The following is a 15,324-nucleotide window of genomic DNA, read 5'->3' as shown; positions in this document are numbered from 1 at the left end:
TGGCCTAATGAGGCAACCTCTATGCTTCAGAACTGTTTAAACAGACTAACTGGCAGATGTTCAAGGAGGCCATCACAAACAGTATAGACACAGACCTTGAGGAATATGCCTCATCTGTCATCATTGTGTTGACAACATTGGTACCTCAAGGCCGGTCTTCTCATGGCACAACTAGAAGCTCTGGCTGAATGCAGAGGTGTGGTCCCTACTAAAAGTCCAGGATGCTGCTTTTAAGTCAAGCGACAGACAGCTTTCAGAGCCGTCAGAAGGAACCTCATCTTGGGCATCAAGAGGACAATGGCTGTCAACGCACAAAAAAATTGAGAACACCTGTCTGATAACAATCCCTGGTGTATGTGGCTGGGCATCGAAGACACTATAAGAAAGGGGAAAGAATTGTCGTCTGTACCAGTGATGCCTTCCTCCCTGATGCTCTGAACAACTTGTATACGTGCTTCCAGGCACCCCAGCCACAGAATCCACCCCCCTCCCAGCTGAGCAGTTGCTGTCCGTGACAGCAGCAGACGTGAGAAGGACTCTGCAGAGAGTCAACCCCTGAAAGGCAGCTGGGCCAGACAACGTCCCAGGCCGAGTACTTGGGGACTGTGCTCACTGACATCTTCAACACTTCACTCATCCAGACTGCTGTCTCTACATGCTTCAAATCAGCGACCATCATCCCGATACCAAAGAACTTTATACCTCCAGAAATAAATGACGACCACCCGGTGGCACTGACACCAATCATCATGAAGTGCTTTGAATGGCTGATAATAGCATATTATCAAAACTCCATTCCTGCCGCATTGGATACTCACCCGTATACTGACTGACGGAACTGCTCTATGACAGATGCCATAGCATATGTTATAGCCCTGGACCAGGCACACCTAGACACGAATGTCAGAATGCTGTTTCTGGATTTCTGTTCAGCATTCAACACTATTGTCTCACAGACCTTGGTGAACAAACTCCTAAGCTTCGTCTGAATACCACCACTGTGCAACTGGGTGTTAGTCTTCCTAATGAAGAGGCCTCATAGTCAAGATGTACAGTTGTTCCTCCTTCCCCATCATCCTCAACATGGGTGACTCCCAGGGTTGTGTGATGATCCCAATGCTGTACACTCTGCTCACAAATAACTACACAGCCAAAAACCCGAGCAGCCACATTCTCAAGTTTGCCATTGACGCAACAGCGGTGGGACTCATCACCAACAACAATGAGGTGGCCTACAAAGAGGAGGTGGAAGAGCTTGAGGTTTTCTGCCTGCCGAATAACTTCTTCCTCTTTGTCAACAAAACAAAGGAGATGGTTATCAATTTCAAGAGAGCTCACACCACTCATACCCTTCTATACATCGGCAACACAGCAGTGGAAAGTGCAAGCTGTTTCAAACTCTTGGGAATGCACCTCACACACAACCTCTCGTGGTCCCAGAACACATCCTACACAGCCAGGAAAGCTCACCAACACCTCTACTTTCTGAGGAGCTGAAGAGAGCTGGACTTTGCACATCCATACTGGTGTCATTTCACAGATGTTAGAATTCCCTGTACTGCACAAGCTGCATCATTGCTTGATATGGAAACCACACTACGGCAGGCAGGGAGACTACAGTTGGTAGTCAACACTGCCCAACGCATCACTGGCACCAGCCTACCTGCCATCAGGGACATGAGTACAGAAAGGTGCCAAAAAAAGCCAGTAACTTCATGAAGGATCCCACTAACCCACTCATGGACTGTTTGTTCCACTCCCATCAGGGAGGAGGCTACATAGCATCCATGCCAGGACGACCAGACATAAAAACAGTTACTTTCCCCAAGTGGTAAGACTGATCACCGCCTCCACCCACAAACTCCACCACTACTTTATTATTTCCCATCAATCACTTTATATATGTATAGTCTAGCATCACTTTATGAACGTACAATGTATGTAAGCTATCTTGTGCATGTGTGTGTATATATATAATCTCTTTATCTTTTATTATTATTGTGTTCTTCATCTTTTGTGGGATTTTTGCTACATCAGATCTAATTAATTACTTTGTTGTCCTTCACACTTGTGTACAGGAACTGGCATTAAGCAATCTTGAATTGTATCTGCCCCCTCATCTCGGCAAGGCCAGGCTCCGCCCCCAGATTTATTATTTTAATTATTAATGGAATCTTTTTATCATCGCCTTTTGCAAAGATATCCATTCTCCAGTGTGTTCCTGATTTCTGCACACAAGCATACAGATGCAGACGTTAGGAATATTCTGAGATGCAAAGAGAACTTTACCTGAGGTTCTTTTACAAATATCAGTCCATTATAAAGCATGTGGCAAGAATGGGGTGTAGTTCCTGTTTTTTTTTTTGGATTCCATTCCCATTTAGTTTAAGTTCAAAACTGGGTTTACTTTTTTATTGTTTGATTCTATGAAAGTGACTGAATTGTTGAAATACTAGGGTTATTTTTGCAACTAGAAGTTGGCATTTATGGATGAATGATTACCATATTTGCATTGATGAATTTCCAGCTCATGATATGCCTTTTGATCCCCAGCAAAGTTATCGCAATAGTATGCAGTTTTCTTATGGGACTAGGAGACAGCTGCTTCAACACACAGCTCCTCAGTATTCTGGGATTTATGTATGCCCAAGAAAGTGCTCCTGCATTTGCTATCTTCAAATTTGTGCAAGTAAGAATAAATAAAACTTTCTCATGATACATATCATCCAAAGCTGATTCAAAGACAATTATAACTTGTAATATTAAACAGGAAATGAATAATTTAATGAACTGGTATTAACTAATTACTTTATGCTGCTCTTCATTATTGTTTGCTATTCTATTGAATTCTATTCTTTTTCCCCAGTCTATCAGTGCAGCAATTGCATTTGGCTACAGCAATTATCTAATGCTCCAGTGGCAGCTGCTTATCCTTTGCCTGACTGCGTTCTTCGGTACTGTCTCCTTCATCTTCGTGGAGTGGAATGCAAAATCAAATTTCCAAGGTCACAGTTATGAGCGCATTTAATGAAGAAACCATCTTTTTGAAATAAAAGTAGTCTAAATTTTTAAGTTCTATTTTGATTCTTGAACTTGTCTGTTAATGTAACTTGAGCATTTTAGTTTTACTGTGCAAACTTTTTCAAATATTAGTGTCATTTAAGGATCTAACTGGAGAAACTAGTAATTTCTATTGGCTTTAACTTGAAGCTTTACACTCGTATACTATATTGGGCAAAACCATTTTGCTCAAACTTAAAACAATGCACTCAAGAAATATTCTGATTGAAGCAGATCTGAATATTCTAAAAATATTTAGCTGCTCTCTAAGGAATGCTGTTTTAAGCATTTCCCTGGTAGTATCCATGAGCATTATTCAGAACCAAGATTTCTTGCAAAATTGACTTGTTACTTAATAGGCAACAATCAGATTTCATTAAAATAGGACATACTTTTGTTTATGACTCAGAAATTTGAGACATTTCCAGTGCTTTTGAATAAGGGTGAAAGGGCTTGTTCCTGTTCTAAGACTTCAGTCACTTGTTTATAAACTAAAGGTTAGAAAGTTCCTGTTTCACCAAATGGTACTTTAATTGGTATTGTTAGCTTTTTAGAATTTATTTTAGGAAGATGTATTTCAACGATATCATTCATAACTGATTATGACTAATCTGATAATTTTACTAATTTTCATTAAAGTGTTGGTGATTTATATATTGAAAACACTAATGTCTGGTGTTTTTTACTTCTGGTAGTCAGCTTTTAATTACTAATAATTTAGCTACAGAATTTATCCTTTTTGCTGTATGATTGTCAATTTTTTCAAAAATTGAGCACTTGAAATGGCTGCAGGTTTATCAGTAATGACTGTAATGTAAAATTTAAAAAGGAAATGTTACAAGCGAGAAGAGATTTAAATGCTGAATTCTGTATTACATGATGTCTTTACTTGCCAGTCTCACACTTTCAGAATTGTTTGGGAATTATATTGAGTATATTTTTGATCCTATTTTTAACTATTTGTTTTTATAGCTACAGTCACTGGATACCAAAACAAAATGCAGAAGTATTTTGATTTCTATAAAAGGGGAAACGTTCTTCCCTATTTAATGAAATTGGATGTTCATCAAGTCCTTTGCAATGATTTAGGTGATAGCAATACGTTGTAACTCAGTGAAAGCACCCTTAACATTGAATCACATGGTGGTGGGTTCAAATTCCATTCCAGATTGAGGCAGAGCTCCGATGGCAGTCAGCTTTACTTGTTCCTCAGGGTGGGTGTAATAGAACCCATGGCACTACGTCAAAGAAAGATGGGACAGTCTTCTGGTCATCATTAATCTTTTGACTAAAACCATATCTAATGACAGATTACCTAGCATTTTTGGGGAAATGCTAGAATCCATTATTATGGAAGAGTTAACACTATATTTAAATTATGAAATGTCGACTCTTTTCCGTAGATGCGGCTTGACGTGCTGAGTTCCTCCAGCATTTTGTGTGTGTTGCTTTGGACTTCCAGCATCTGCAGATTTTCTCATGTTTGAGGGGGAGTTAAATTTATAGCATGGAGCAGAGTCATCAGGCATTGTGGAAAAACACATTGTAGATGAAAGGATAACTGCCTAACTAGTGTATCTAGATTTCCAACCAGCCTTTCAAAAGATTAGTAAACTAAATTGAAGTGTATAAAATTGGGGAAGAATGCTGGAGAGGGTTGACAGATTTATCAAAAGAAAACCATTGGAACACCAGAATCATTTTAGGGAGGCTGTGATTGGTGGTTGCTGCGGTCCCAGCTGTTGCAATATATTTCATTGATTTGGATGTTGGGTCCAAGTGTAACATATCCAGTTTGCTGATATAAATCAGAAATCTGAAAGGAGGTGTGACGAAGATAGAGAAACATGAGAGAGATGCAGATGAGCTCCGTGAGGATGTCGCAGATGGATTATAATGTAATGAAATGTGACATCATCCACTTTTACAGGTTGAATGATGTTGGTGTGCAGAAGGATTTGGGTGTCCTTGAGTAGTTCAGAATGCAAATGATATATAATAGTTCAGAATTCAAATGAAATATTGGGCTTTATTGCCAAAGAATTTGAATACAATATAATTATATTGCACCCTGGTAATACCACACCTTCAATATTAGATACAGTTTGGTCTAACTGAAGAAAGGTTATTTCCTTCATATTTTCAACTATGCAATTTTGGTATGTATCAATTATATGACCTGAAATTATAATTTGTGATTATCATGTACATGATGAGATTTGGCCTCATTGTCTTCTATGTCTGTACATCAATCTATCTGCACACATTGGTCGCTGTCTTCAATTTATAGAGTCTTGTTTATTAAGTTGTTTGGATTGTGATTTACATTCCTTGATGCAGCTGGAAACTGTGACATTTTTGGTGTTTCATTGAATAAATTAAGTAACTTTATTTTTTCTTTTTGAAGATCTGTATCTTCTTTTAATGCATTGTTTATTGATTAAATTATTAACAAGACTACAAACAGAAGTGAACCTCATGGAGATTAATAGGCTGAAACTCTAATTTTAATACTCGAAGAAGGAATATGAAATGAGGATTTGGTGCTATTCCAAAATCCTGATTGTTCCTGCTGATTTATGGCAACATTTGCAAGGGATGATTTTTGTGAGATTGGCAAGAAAATTGAGCATAATCTGCATCATTTCTACCAAGATCAGTTTGTGTTGAGATGAAGTTGACAATGTGACTAAACAAAGATCTGTGGAGAATGAATTGATCGAATATGATAAAATCTAGTATAATTAGCTCTGGAAACATTGTTCAACTACCAACAAAGTTTCCTATGATTTTTTTTATTTAGTGCCATTTCAATTGCATTGTACAAAATGGATCTTGGACTAAATTAGAATTTCTATATTTTAGTATCCATTAATCCCAAAATATTTTCCAATAAATCCTGTTGTACATTTAACAACCTTATCATTCAACATGATTGCATCAAACCTTTTCCAATTCAATTATTAAAATGTCAGAACTTAATGCATCATTGGAATTGCTTTCTGATGCCTTGGTTTCTCTCGTTTAGTTGGTATTGTATTAAATTAAAATATCTGACTTTTATTGGCTTTGAATTAGCTTTGTTTCACATACCTTGTCCAATGACATCAGGTGTGGTTAAAGTTAGAGATTCTTTTGGAGTTGTGGGGAGGGTGGTGGTTTTGATAAGGAATGATGTTGCCTCATTCCTTTAATCAAATGACTCCGGCTGAATGCATTTTAATGCAAAAATTGGCTCAAACGATGCTTCAAAATGCTAATTTGGGAACAAAAGGGATTTTCTGCTATTGGACCAAGTACTTTTTTAGTGTAATTTGGGCAAAGTGCTTGATATTTTAAAATTATGCTGCTAATTTAAGAATCTTCAGTCTGTAAGTGACTAATTTATCCAGATGTTATGCAAGAAAAAATATGTAAATGTTCTATATATTTGATCTTTTACATTACAATATATGACATGATTTAAAAAGAATTATTAATTTCTTTTGCCAGTGAGTGGAATGTTTTTGAATTGGATGTTATTATGCCTTTGTCAGAAATGTACTAAGCATTTTAGATAAATTGAGTAATGGAACATTTTATTTGAAAATGTTGTAGACTGTATCTCTAAGCATTCCATACCAAACTGCAGATTGTGATCCATTGTGACTTTTGTATCAAAGTGTGCAATATTTACAGTAATTTTATATAATAAATTTATTGAATTTCATAAATTGTTCTGTATTTATTAATGTATAGTAATTGACTGTAATTATCTGTAAACCACTAAGATAGGAATAATACATTTTTATCAATTAACCAAGTTCTTGTCAACAGGGTGATATAATTAAAACTTGCAGCAATGGGCTGGCTCCTTCATTATTTGTACAAATTATGGAATGGAAAATGAGACTTCATCACTAGTAATAAGTCAAATATTAATGAAAATTCTTTGAATCTCAAAACACTGTTGGCACAGAAATAATGTTGCATTTTAAAAAGGACATGAAATGGATACCGTCCAAGTATTTCAGATATTGATAGTAATATTCCAAGTAAATATCATGAGGCAGGGCAGAGTTAAGTCTGAGTCTCCCTTCCAGACAGTTTAAAGGTGAGAGTTAAAACACTGTTAGACTATCAATCAAGCATGGTTTTTTTTTAAGTGAAGAATTAAAGTGGTACATATATTCTTGGAGTTAATCTGATTTTTGCCCCAGAAGGTATTGGAATAAGTGTAAGAAAATGGGAACCAGAATAGGCTATCTTTGCCCTCAGTCCTGCCCTGCCATTCAAAATGATCATGGCAGAATGGTGCCAGCTTCAGTAATTTTGCACCAGTTCTGCATAACCTCAGTTCCATGCTCTTTCAAAAATTTATTTGCTTCCTCTTTAGATACGTTCAGTGCTGATAGGGTTATCAAGAGGTACTATATGGACACAGATTTTTTGGCTTATCACATTCACACTGACCATCAACCAACTACTTAAATTATTGTTACATTAATCACATTCTTTATTGTTCCCATTAATAATGGGGACATGGTAGAATTCTCTCGATTCTACCATTCACCGTCCCACTGCGACAATTTACAGAGGTCAAGTTTTGGGATGTGGGAGGAAATTTGAAAGTCATGGAGTCACAGTGAGAATATGCAAATTCCACATAGAAAATGCCCAAGGTCAGGATTGAAGTTGGGTCACTGACAGTAGAAGATTGCAGGTTGAATAGCTGTGTCACTGTCCACCTACATCCTCGGAGGTACAGAATTACAGTGATTCACAATCCTGTGCCACACATATAATTGGAAGTCTATGGGGTGTCCGGTGCTGTATATCATGGACATCTTATTCTGGTCATTCCCCACTTAATCATGTAGAAACATAGAAAATAGGTGCAGGAGTAGGCCATTTGGCCCTTCGAGCCTGCACCGCCATTCAGTATGATCATGGCTGATCATCCAACTCAGAACCCTGTACCTGCTTTCTCTCCATACCCCCTGATCCCTTTAGCCACAAGGGCCATATCTAACTTCCTCTTAAATATAGCCAATGAACCGGCCTCAACCGTTTCCTGTGGCAGAGAATTCCACAGATTCACCACTCTCTGTGTGAAGAAGTTTTTCCTCATCTTGGTCCTAAAAGGCTTCCTCTTTATCCTTAAACTGTGACCCCCTCGTTCTGGACTTCCCCAACATCGGAAACAATCTTCCTGCATCTAGCCTGTCCAATCCCTTTAGAATTTTATACGTTTCAATAAGATCCCCCCTCAATCTTCTAAATTCCAGTGAGTATAAGCCTAGTCGATCCAGTCTTTCTTCATATGAAAGTCCTGCCATCCCAGGAATCAATCTGGTGAACCTTCTCTGTACTCCCTCTTTGGCAAGAATGGCTTTCCTCAGATTAGGGGACCAAAACTGCACACAATATTCTAGGTGCGGTCTCACCAAGGCCTTGTACAAATGCAGTAGAACCTCTCTGCTCCTGTACTCAAATCCTTTTGCTATGAATGCCAACATACCATTTGCCTTTTTCACCGCCTGCTGTACCTGCATGCCCACCTTCAATGACTGGTGTACAATGACACCCAGGTCTCGTTGCATCTCCCCTTTTCCTAATTGGCCATCGTTCAGATAATAATCTGTTTTCCTGTTCTTGCAACCAAAGTGGATAACCTCACATTTATCCACATTAAATTGCATCTGCCATGAATTTGCCCACTCACCTAACCTATCCAAGTTACCCTGCATCCTCTTAGCATCCTCCTCACAGCTAACACAGCTTCGTGTCATCCGCAAACTTGGAGATGCTGCATTTAATTCCCTCGTCTAAATCATTAATATATATTGTAAACAACTGGGGTCCCAGCACTGAGCCTTGCGGTACCCCACTAGTCACTGCCTGCCATTCTGAAAAGGTCCCGTTTACTCCCACTCTTTGCTTCCTGTCTGCCAACCAATTCTCTATCCACATCAATACCATACCCCCAATACCATGTGCTTTAAGTTTGCACACTAATCTCCTGTGTGGGACCTTTTCAAAAGCCTTTTGAAAATCTAAATATACCACATCCACTGGCTCTCCCCTATCCACTCTACTAGTTACATCTTCAAAAAATTATATAGATTCGTCAGACATGATTTTCCTTTCACAAATCCATGCTGACTTTGTCCGATGATTTCACCTCTTTCCAAGTGTACTGTTATCACATCTTTGATAACCGACTCTAGCATTTTCCCCACCACCGATGTCAGACTAACCGGTCTATAATTCCCCGGTTACTCTCTCCCTCCGTTTTTAAAAAGTGGGGTTACATTAGCCACCCTCCAATCCTCAGGAACTAATCCAGAATCTAAGGATTTTGAAAAATTATCACTAATGCATCCACTATTTCTTGGGCTACTTCCTTAAGCACTCTGGGATGCAGACCATCTGGCCCTGGGGATTTATCTGCCTTTAATCCCTTCAATTTACCTAACACCACTTCCCTACTATCATGTATTTCCCTCAGTTCCTCCATTTCACTAGACCCTCGGTCCCTTACTATTTCTGGAAGATTATTTATGTCCTCCTTAGTGAAGACAGAACCAAAGTAGTTATTCAATTGGTCTGCCATGTCTTTGTTCCCTATGATCAATTCACCTGTTTCTGACTGTAAAGGACCTACATTTGTTTTGACCTATCTTTTTCTTTTCACGTATCTATAAAAGCTTTTACAGTCAGTTTTTATGTTCCCTGCCAGCTTTCTCTCAATCTTTTTTCCCTTTCCTAATTAAGCCCTTTGTCCTCCTCTGCTGGTCTCTGAATTTCTCCCAGTCCTCAGGTGTGCCGCTTTTTTTTGGCTCATTTATATGTTTCTTCTTTCGACTTGATACTGTCCCTAATCTCCCTTGTCAGCCACGGGTGCACTACCTTCCCTGGTTTATTCTTTTGCCAAACTGGGATGAACAATTGTTGTAGTTCATCCATGCGATCTTTAAATGCTTGCCATTGCATATCCACCGTCAACCCTTGAAGTATCATTTGCCAGTCTATCTTAGCTAATTCACGTCTCATACCTTCAAAGTTACCCTTCTTTAAGTTCAGAACCTTTGTTTCTGAATTAACTATGTCACTCTCCATCTTAATGAAGAATTCCACCATATTATGGACACTCTTACCCAAGGGGCCTCGCACAACAAGATTGCTAACTAACCCTTCCTCATTGCTCAATGCCCAATCTAGAATGGTCTGCTCTCTAGTTGGTTCCTCGACATGTTGGTTCAGAAAACCATCCCGCATACATTCCAAGAAATCCTCTTCCTCAGCAGCCTTACCAATTTGGTTCACCCAACCTATATGTAGATTGAAGTCACCCATTATAACTACTGTTCCTTTATTGCACGCATTTCTAATTTCCTGTTTAATGCCATCCCTAACCTCACTACTACTGTTAGGTGGCCTGTACACAACTCCCACCAGCATTTTCTGCCCCTTAGTGTTATGCAGCTCTACCCATATCGATTCCACATCCTCCAGGCTAATGTCCTTCCTTTCTATTGCGTTAATCTCCTCTCTAACCAGCAATGCTACCCCACCTCCTTTTCTTTCCTGTCTATCCCTCCTGAATATTGAATATCCCTGGATGTTGAGCTCCCATCCTTGGTCACCCTGGAGCCATGTCTCTGTGATCCCAACCATATCATATTCATTAATAACTATCTGCACATTCAATTCATCCACCTTGTTACGAATGCTCCTCGCATTGACACATAAAGCCTTCAGGCTTGTTTTTACAACACTCTTAGCCCTTATACAATTATGTTGAAAAGTGGCTCTTTTTGCTTTTTGCCCTGGATTTGCCTGCCTGCCACTTTTACTTTTCACCTTACTACTTTTTGCTTCTACCCTCATTTTACACCCCTCTGTCTCTCTGCACTTGTTCCCATCCCCCTGCCACATTAGTTTAAAGCCTCCTGAACAGCAGTAGCAAACGCTCCCCCTAGGACATCAGTTCCAGTCCAGCCCAGGTGCAGAGTGTCTTGTTTATACCGGTCCTACCTCCCCCAGACCTGGTTCCAGTGCCCCAGAAACTTGAATCCCTCCTCCTTGCACCATTTTTCAAGCCACGTATTCATCTGAAATATCCTCCTATTTCTACTCTGACTAGCACGTGACACTGGTAGTAATCCAGAGATTATTGCCTTTGTGGCCCTACTTTTTAGTTTATCTGCTAACTCCCTAAATTCACCTTGTAGGACCTCATCCCATTTTTTACCTATATCGTTGGTACCTATGTGCACCACGACCACTGGCTGTTCACCCTCCCATTCCAGACTGTCCTGCAGCCGCTCAGAGACATCCTTGACCCTTGCACCAGGGAGGCAACATACAATCCTGGAGTCTCGTTTGTGGCCACAGAAATGCCTATCTATTCCCCTTACAATCGAATCCCCTATCACTATATCTCCCCCACTCCTTTTCCTTACCTCCTGTGCCGCAGAGCCACCCATGGTGCAATGAACTCGGCTGCTGCTGCCTTCCCCTGATGAGACATCTCCCCCAACAGTATCCAAAACAGTATATCTGTTTAGGAGGGAGATGACCTCAGGGGAGTCCTGCACTACCTGCCTACTGCTACGCTGTCTAGTGGCCACCCCTTCCCTTTCTGCCTGTGTAGCCTTTACCTGCGGTGTGGCCAACTCACTGAACGTGCTATTCACAACTTTCTCAGCATCGCGGATGCTCCAGTATGAATCCAATCGCAGCTCCAGACGCTCAATGCGGTCTGCCAGAAGCTGCAGTTGGACACACTTCCTGCACACATAGTTGTCAGGGACACTGGAAGTATCCCTGATTTCCCACATGCTGCAGGATGAACAAACCATGGGGCCGATCTCAGCTGCCATGACCTACCCAATACTTGCCTCAACTTTTGAAACTTTTTCCTTTGAAAGGAACTTACCCAGCCTCACCTCACTTGGAGGGAAGCTTGTCCTCAACCTCTTCTCATCGAAGCCTCTCGAGTCAAAGCCTCAAATCTCCACTCCTTCACTGGCCACTTTCCACAGGCCGCTCCGGTTGGGGTAACCCTCTATTTATTTGTTTGAGCTTTTCAAACTGCTTGGTCACCTGACCTCGATTGCCCAATCAGCTGCTTTCTGCTGAGTCTGAGCTATTCAAATCTTGATTGTCTAATCAACGACTTTCTGCTGAGCTATTCAAATCTTGATTGACTTGATTGCACAGTCCAACTGCCAAAACTGCCAGAATCTCTCGAGTCAAAGCCTCAAATCTCCACTCCTTCACTGGCCCACTCACTGACTGGCCGTTTTCCCCTCCCCCATCCTTGCCCCACAGAAACAATGAGGAATTCTCCAATAATTTGACTGCACAACTGCATTCTTAAGGCTAAACCTATTTAAGTGAACATTAAGTATTTTGTCCCAAAAAAATCCAGTCAATAGAACTGGTCTAATTTGTTAGGGCATATTGTGGAGTTGTGGTATATAGCAAATATTAATTTCAACAGCAGCCACTCTTCAGACCTGAACATGGATTGTACATTGAATTTGAAATACAGCCCTGAACAATGGTGTTCTTTGAACTGCATTTTGGGGTTGATAGTAAACAGAAGTACTACATTTGACCTCAGAGGCCTGCGTATGTATGAATGTGGCCCAGAGTCAGTGGGAATTAACATTCATTTTGGGTAGCTAAAGAGTGGGTGTGAAAATGGAGGTGTTTGAAAATTATATGCAATTCAACTGAAGCATTGTGGATGCATTGTAACTTTAGAATTGTCCTCCTGTTAGCTTTTATCTTTAGCATGTTTAGCTGCTTTGAATCTACCAGTAATACACTCTCGGTGATTTCATTCACGCTACAACATTCACCAGCTTCAGTGTCTCTCTAGTGACTTTGTTCAGTCACAACGCAGGTTTTTAGCGAACCACTGAGAATATTAAAAATTGTAGAAAACTTTCAATGCAATATTAGCACATCAACTCAATTTAAAGATAAATTTCACCCAGGATTTTATGCAATATTTAAAATTATGAAATGTGTTTTACCTTTGCATTTCCCAATTGAGGCGAATTGAGGGAAATGAACATTTCCCAAATGAACTATTATTGTTGTCATTATTTGCCTTTACTTAATATGAAATTCCTGCAGTTGATGTCAATGTTAATATTTTAGTTAAAATGTTATTGGATGTATACCAGTTTGTTCAGAGTAATAGCATTTTAGATGATGTAGACCTTCCAACGATCTTAGACTGTGTGTTAAATACACAAAACACATGAGAAAGACAATTTGTTCCCAGGTAATTCCAAAGCTGTAACTTCTTGGGTAAGGACCAAATGCATGATTTTTTAAAAAAGATAAACAGCTGTGACATTTCTGCTGCTGGACCATTGAGTCATCAGCCAGGTCCATCCATCTCCAGATGTTTCGTCCCCTAACCCGGAACATCCTCGGGATGGTGGGACAGCAGAAGGTGATCAATCTTCATACCTCGCAAGCTTCCTCTCGTGGGCCTCTTGGCATCAGGTCTCCCATGGTACTGTTAGTTCTATCACCATGAGCTTCTTTGCACTCCCTGACAATAGTAGAATATCTGGTCGAAGTGTGGTCTCTACTATTGGTGGGAACACCAGCTTCTTTTCAAGATTGACCTTCATCTCCCAGTCCTTTGCCATGCTCAGGAGACCGTCTCTGCACTTGCTTGTTGCTGCAGCAGGTTCCCCGGTCCTGATGAAGTTGATAAAGTTTGGTTGGCTGTCCTTTTTGTGGTCCTTTTTCCTCTCTGTCTCCAAAGTGTGGGCCACTGCTCTCAAAACCTGGTTGTGTCTCTATCAGTACCATCCCTGGGAAAGGATAACCTGGCATGAAGAACGAATATGCTCTAGGTTGGCTGATTTCTGGCACAGATGGCATGTTGTGTCTTCTGTTATTCCCCAGCTCTGCAGGTTTGTTGGAGTTGGTAGTACATCGTACACAGCCCTCAGTAAGAACTGGAGTTGGAAAGATGTATATTTCCATATGTCATCCCATGTCAACACTCTCTGTTCTGTTTCCCACTTTGTCCAGGTCCCTTGACTCCCTATCTCCGCTGCTTGCACATATCTAGCTGCCTCCTCTTCCTTCCTTATCTCCTGCTGGATCAAGTGCCGTCTGTCCTTAGGGTTGGCCTCCCTCCACCTGGTTGTTGACTGACATCCCAGACCTTGTCTGCCCTCGCACACTACTCTGACAATGTCTCTGTGGCAAAGTTGGGACTCTGCTTCTTCTACTGCCTCTGCCACCTTCCATTTACTCCCTGTCTGTATCTTGACTCCTGCTTCACTGACCTTGTCGTCCTTGAAGTCTTTGAGGGTCGCGATGAGGCGTGCTTTCCCTGCCTTAAATTCCTCTACAACTGAGGAGAGGGGCAACTGGAGAACTTCAACATCAGAACTTTGTAAATTGGAATATGGTTACAGATGTGATTTCCTTAAGGGGGAAGTCCCTCAGGTATGATATTTCATACTGACTTTTACAACAGACAACAATAAAACTGGGCTGTTCTGCTAGAGCAAAATACTCACTTCCACTGCGAACTAGCATTTTGATTTAAAAGTAACTCTTCAGAACTTAAAATGAAATGTCCTCTTTGCATTTTAGCATTCTAGACCCTGTGAATATCAGCAAGGCTGATTTATATTTATGGTCATTTTTTTGCTGCCCCTTGTAAATTGTATTACTTGGGTTTGATTTTGTTTTTGCTAGTCCCTCCCAGTGCCTGGTTCTATTATTGTTGTTATCTGTTCACTTTACTTAAAGTTTTGTAAGTTACTCAAACACAAATCATTTCCTGCCTTCTCTCTTGATGCTTCATTTTCCATTTTTCCTGCATTTCCCCAGTCCTGTTTATACTCTGATTTTTATCTTTGGCTTAAATGGTACTGAACGACATTAAAATGAAACTGCAGAAATTTAGCTATTTCAGTTTCCAGGGTGATGATATACTGTATGGTATACTTCTATATACTTTCATTAGGAATTTGCATTCCATTTTACCCTGAATCCAATGAAATCTAGGTGTCATTTATTTTATGTATCTTGTATCCTTTACACCTAGATTATTATCTTTATTCCTTACATAATTAACCTTTATTTAAAAGGTCTTGCCCGAAAATTCCCACCCGTGCAACATGATCACCCCCTAGTGGAAAAACATGGCAACCATGACATTCTGCTGGTGAAAAGGAATGAACAATTAAATGTAACAATGAATATAATTTATCTATTTTGGAACTGTTG

At 40.1% G+C, this 15,324-nt stretch overlaps 1 protein-coding gene across 2 annotated transcripts in view; it reads left to right on the top strand.

Moving 5' to 3' along the window:
- Positions 1 to 6,773, top strand: part of mfsd11 (major facilitator superfamily domain containing 11) — a 29,300-nt gene extending 22,527 nt beyond the window's left edge. For both annotated transcript variants that reach the window (XM_073026025.1, XM_073026024.1), the window contains exons 12-13: positions 2,554 to 2,689; positions 2,867 to 6,773. In XM_073026025.1, the coding sequence (XP_072882126.1) occupies positions 2,554 to 2,689; positions 2,867 to 3,028 (298 nt within the window). In that variant the 3' untranslated portion in view covers positions 3,029 to 6,773. The remainder of the gene's footprint in view (positions 1 to 2,553; positions 2,690 to 2,866) is intronic.
- Positions 6,774 to 15,324: the final 8,551 nt, after the last annotated feature.

Source organism: Hemitrygon akajei, chromosome 22 (assembly GCF_048418815.1).
Source record: "Hemitrygon akajei chromosome 22, sHemAka1.3, whole genome shotgun sequence".
Classification (NCBI taxonomy): domain Eukaryota; kingdom Metazoa; phylum Chordata; class Chondrichthyes; order Myliobatiformes; family Dasyatidae; genus Hemitrygon; species Hemitrygon akajei.
The sequence above is the reverse complement of the archived record's forward strand: the minus strand, read 5'-3'. Positions and strand labels throughout refer to the sequence as shown.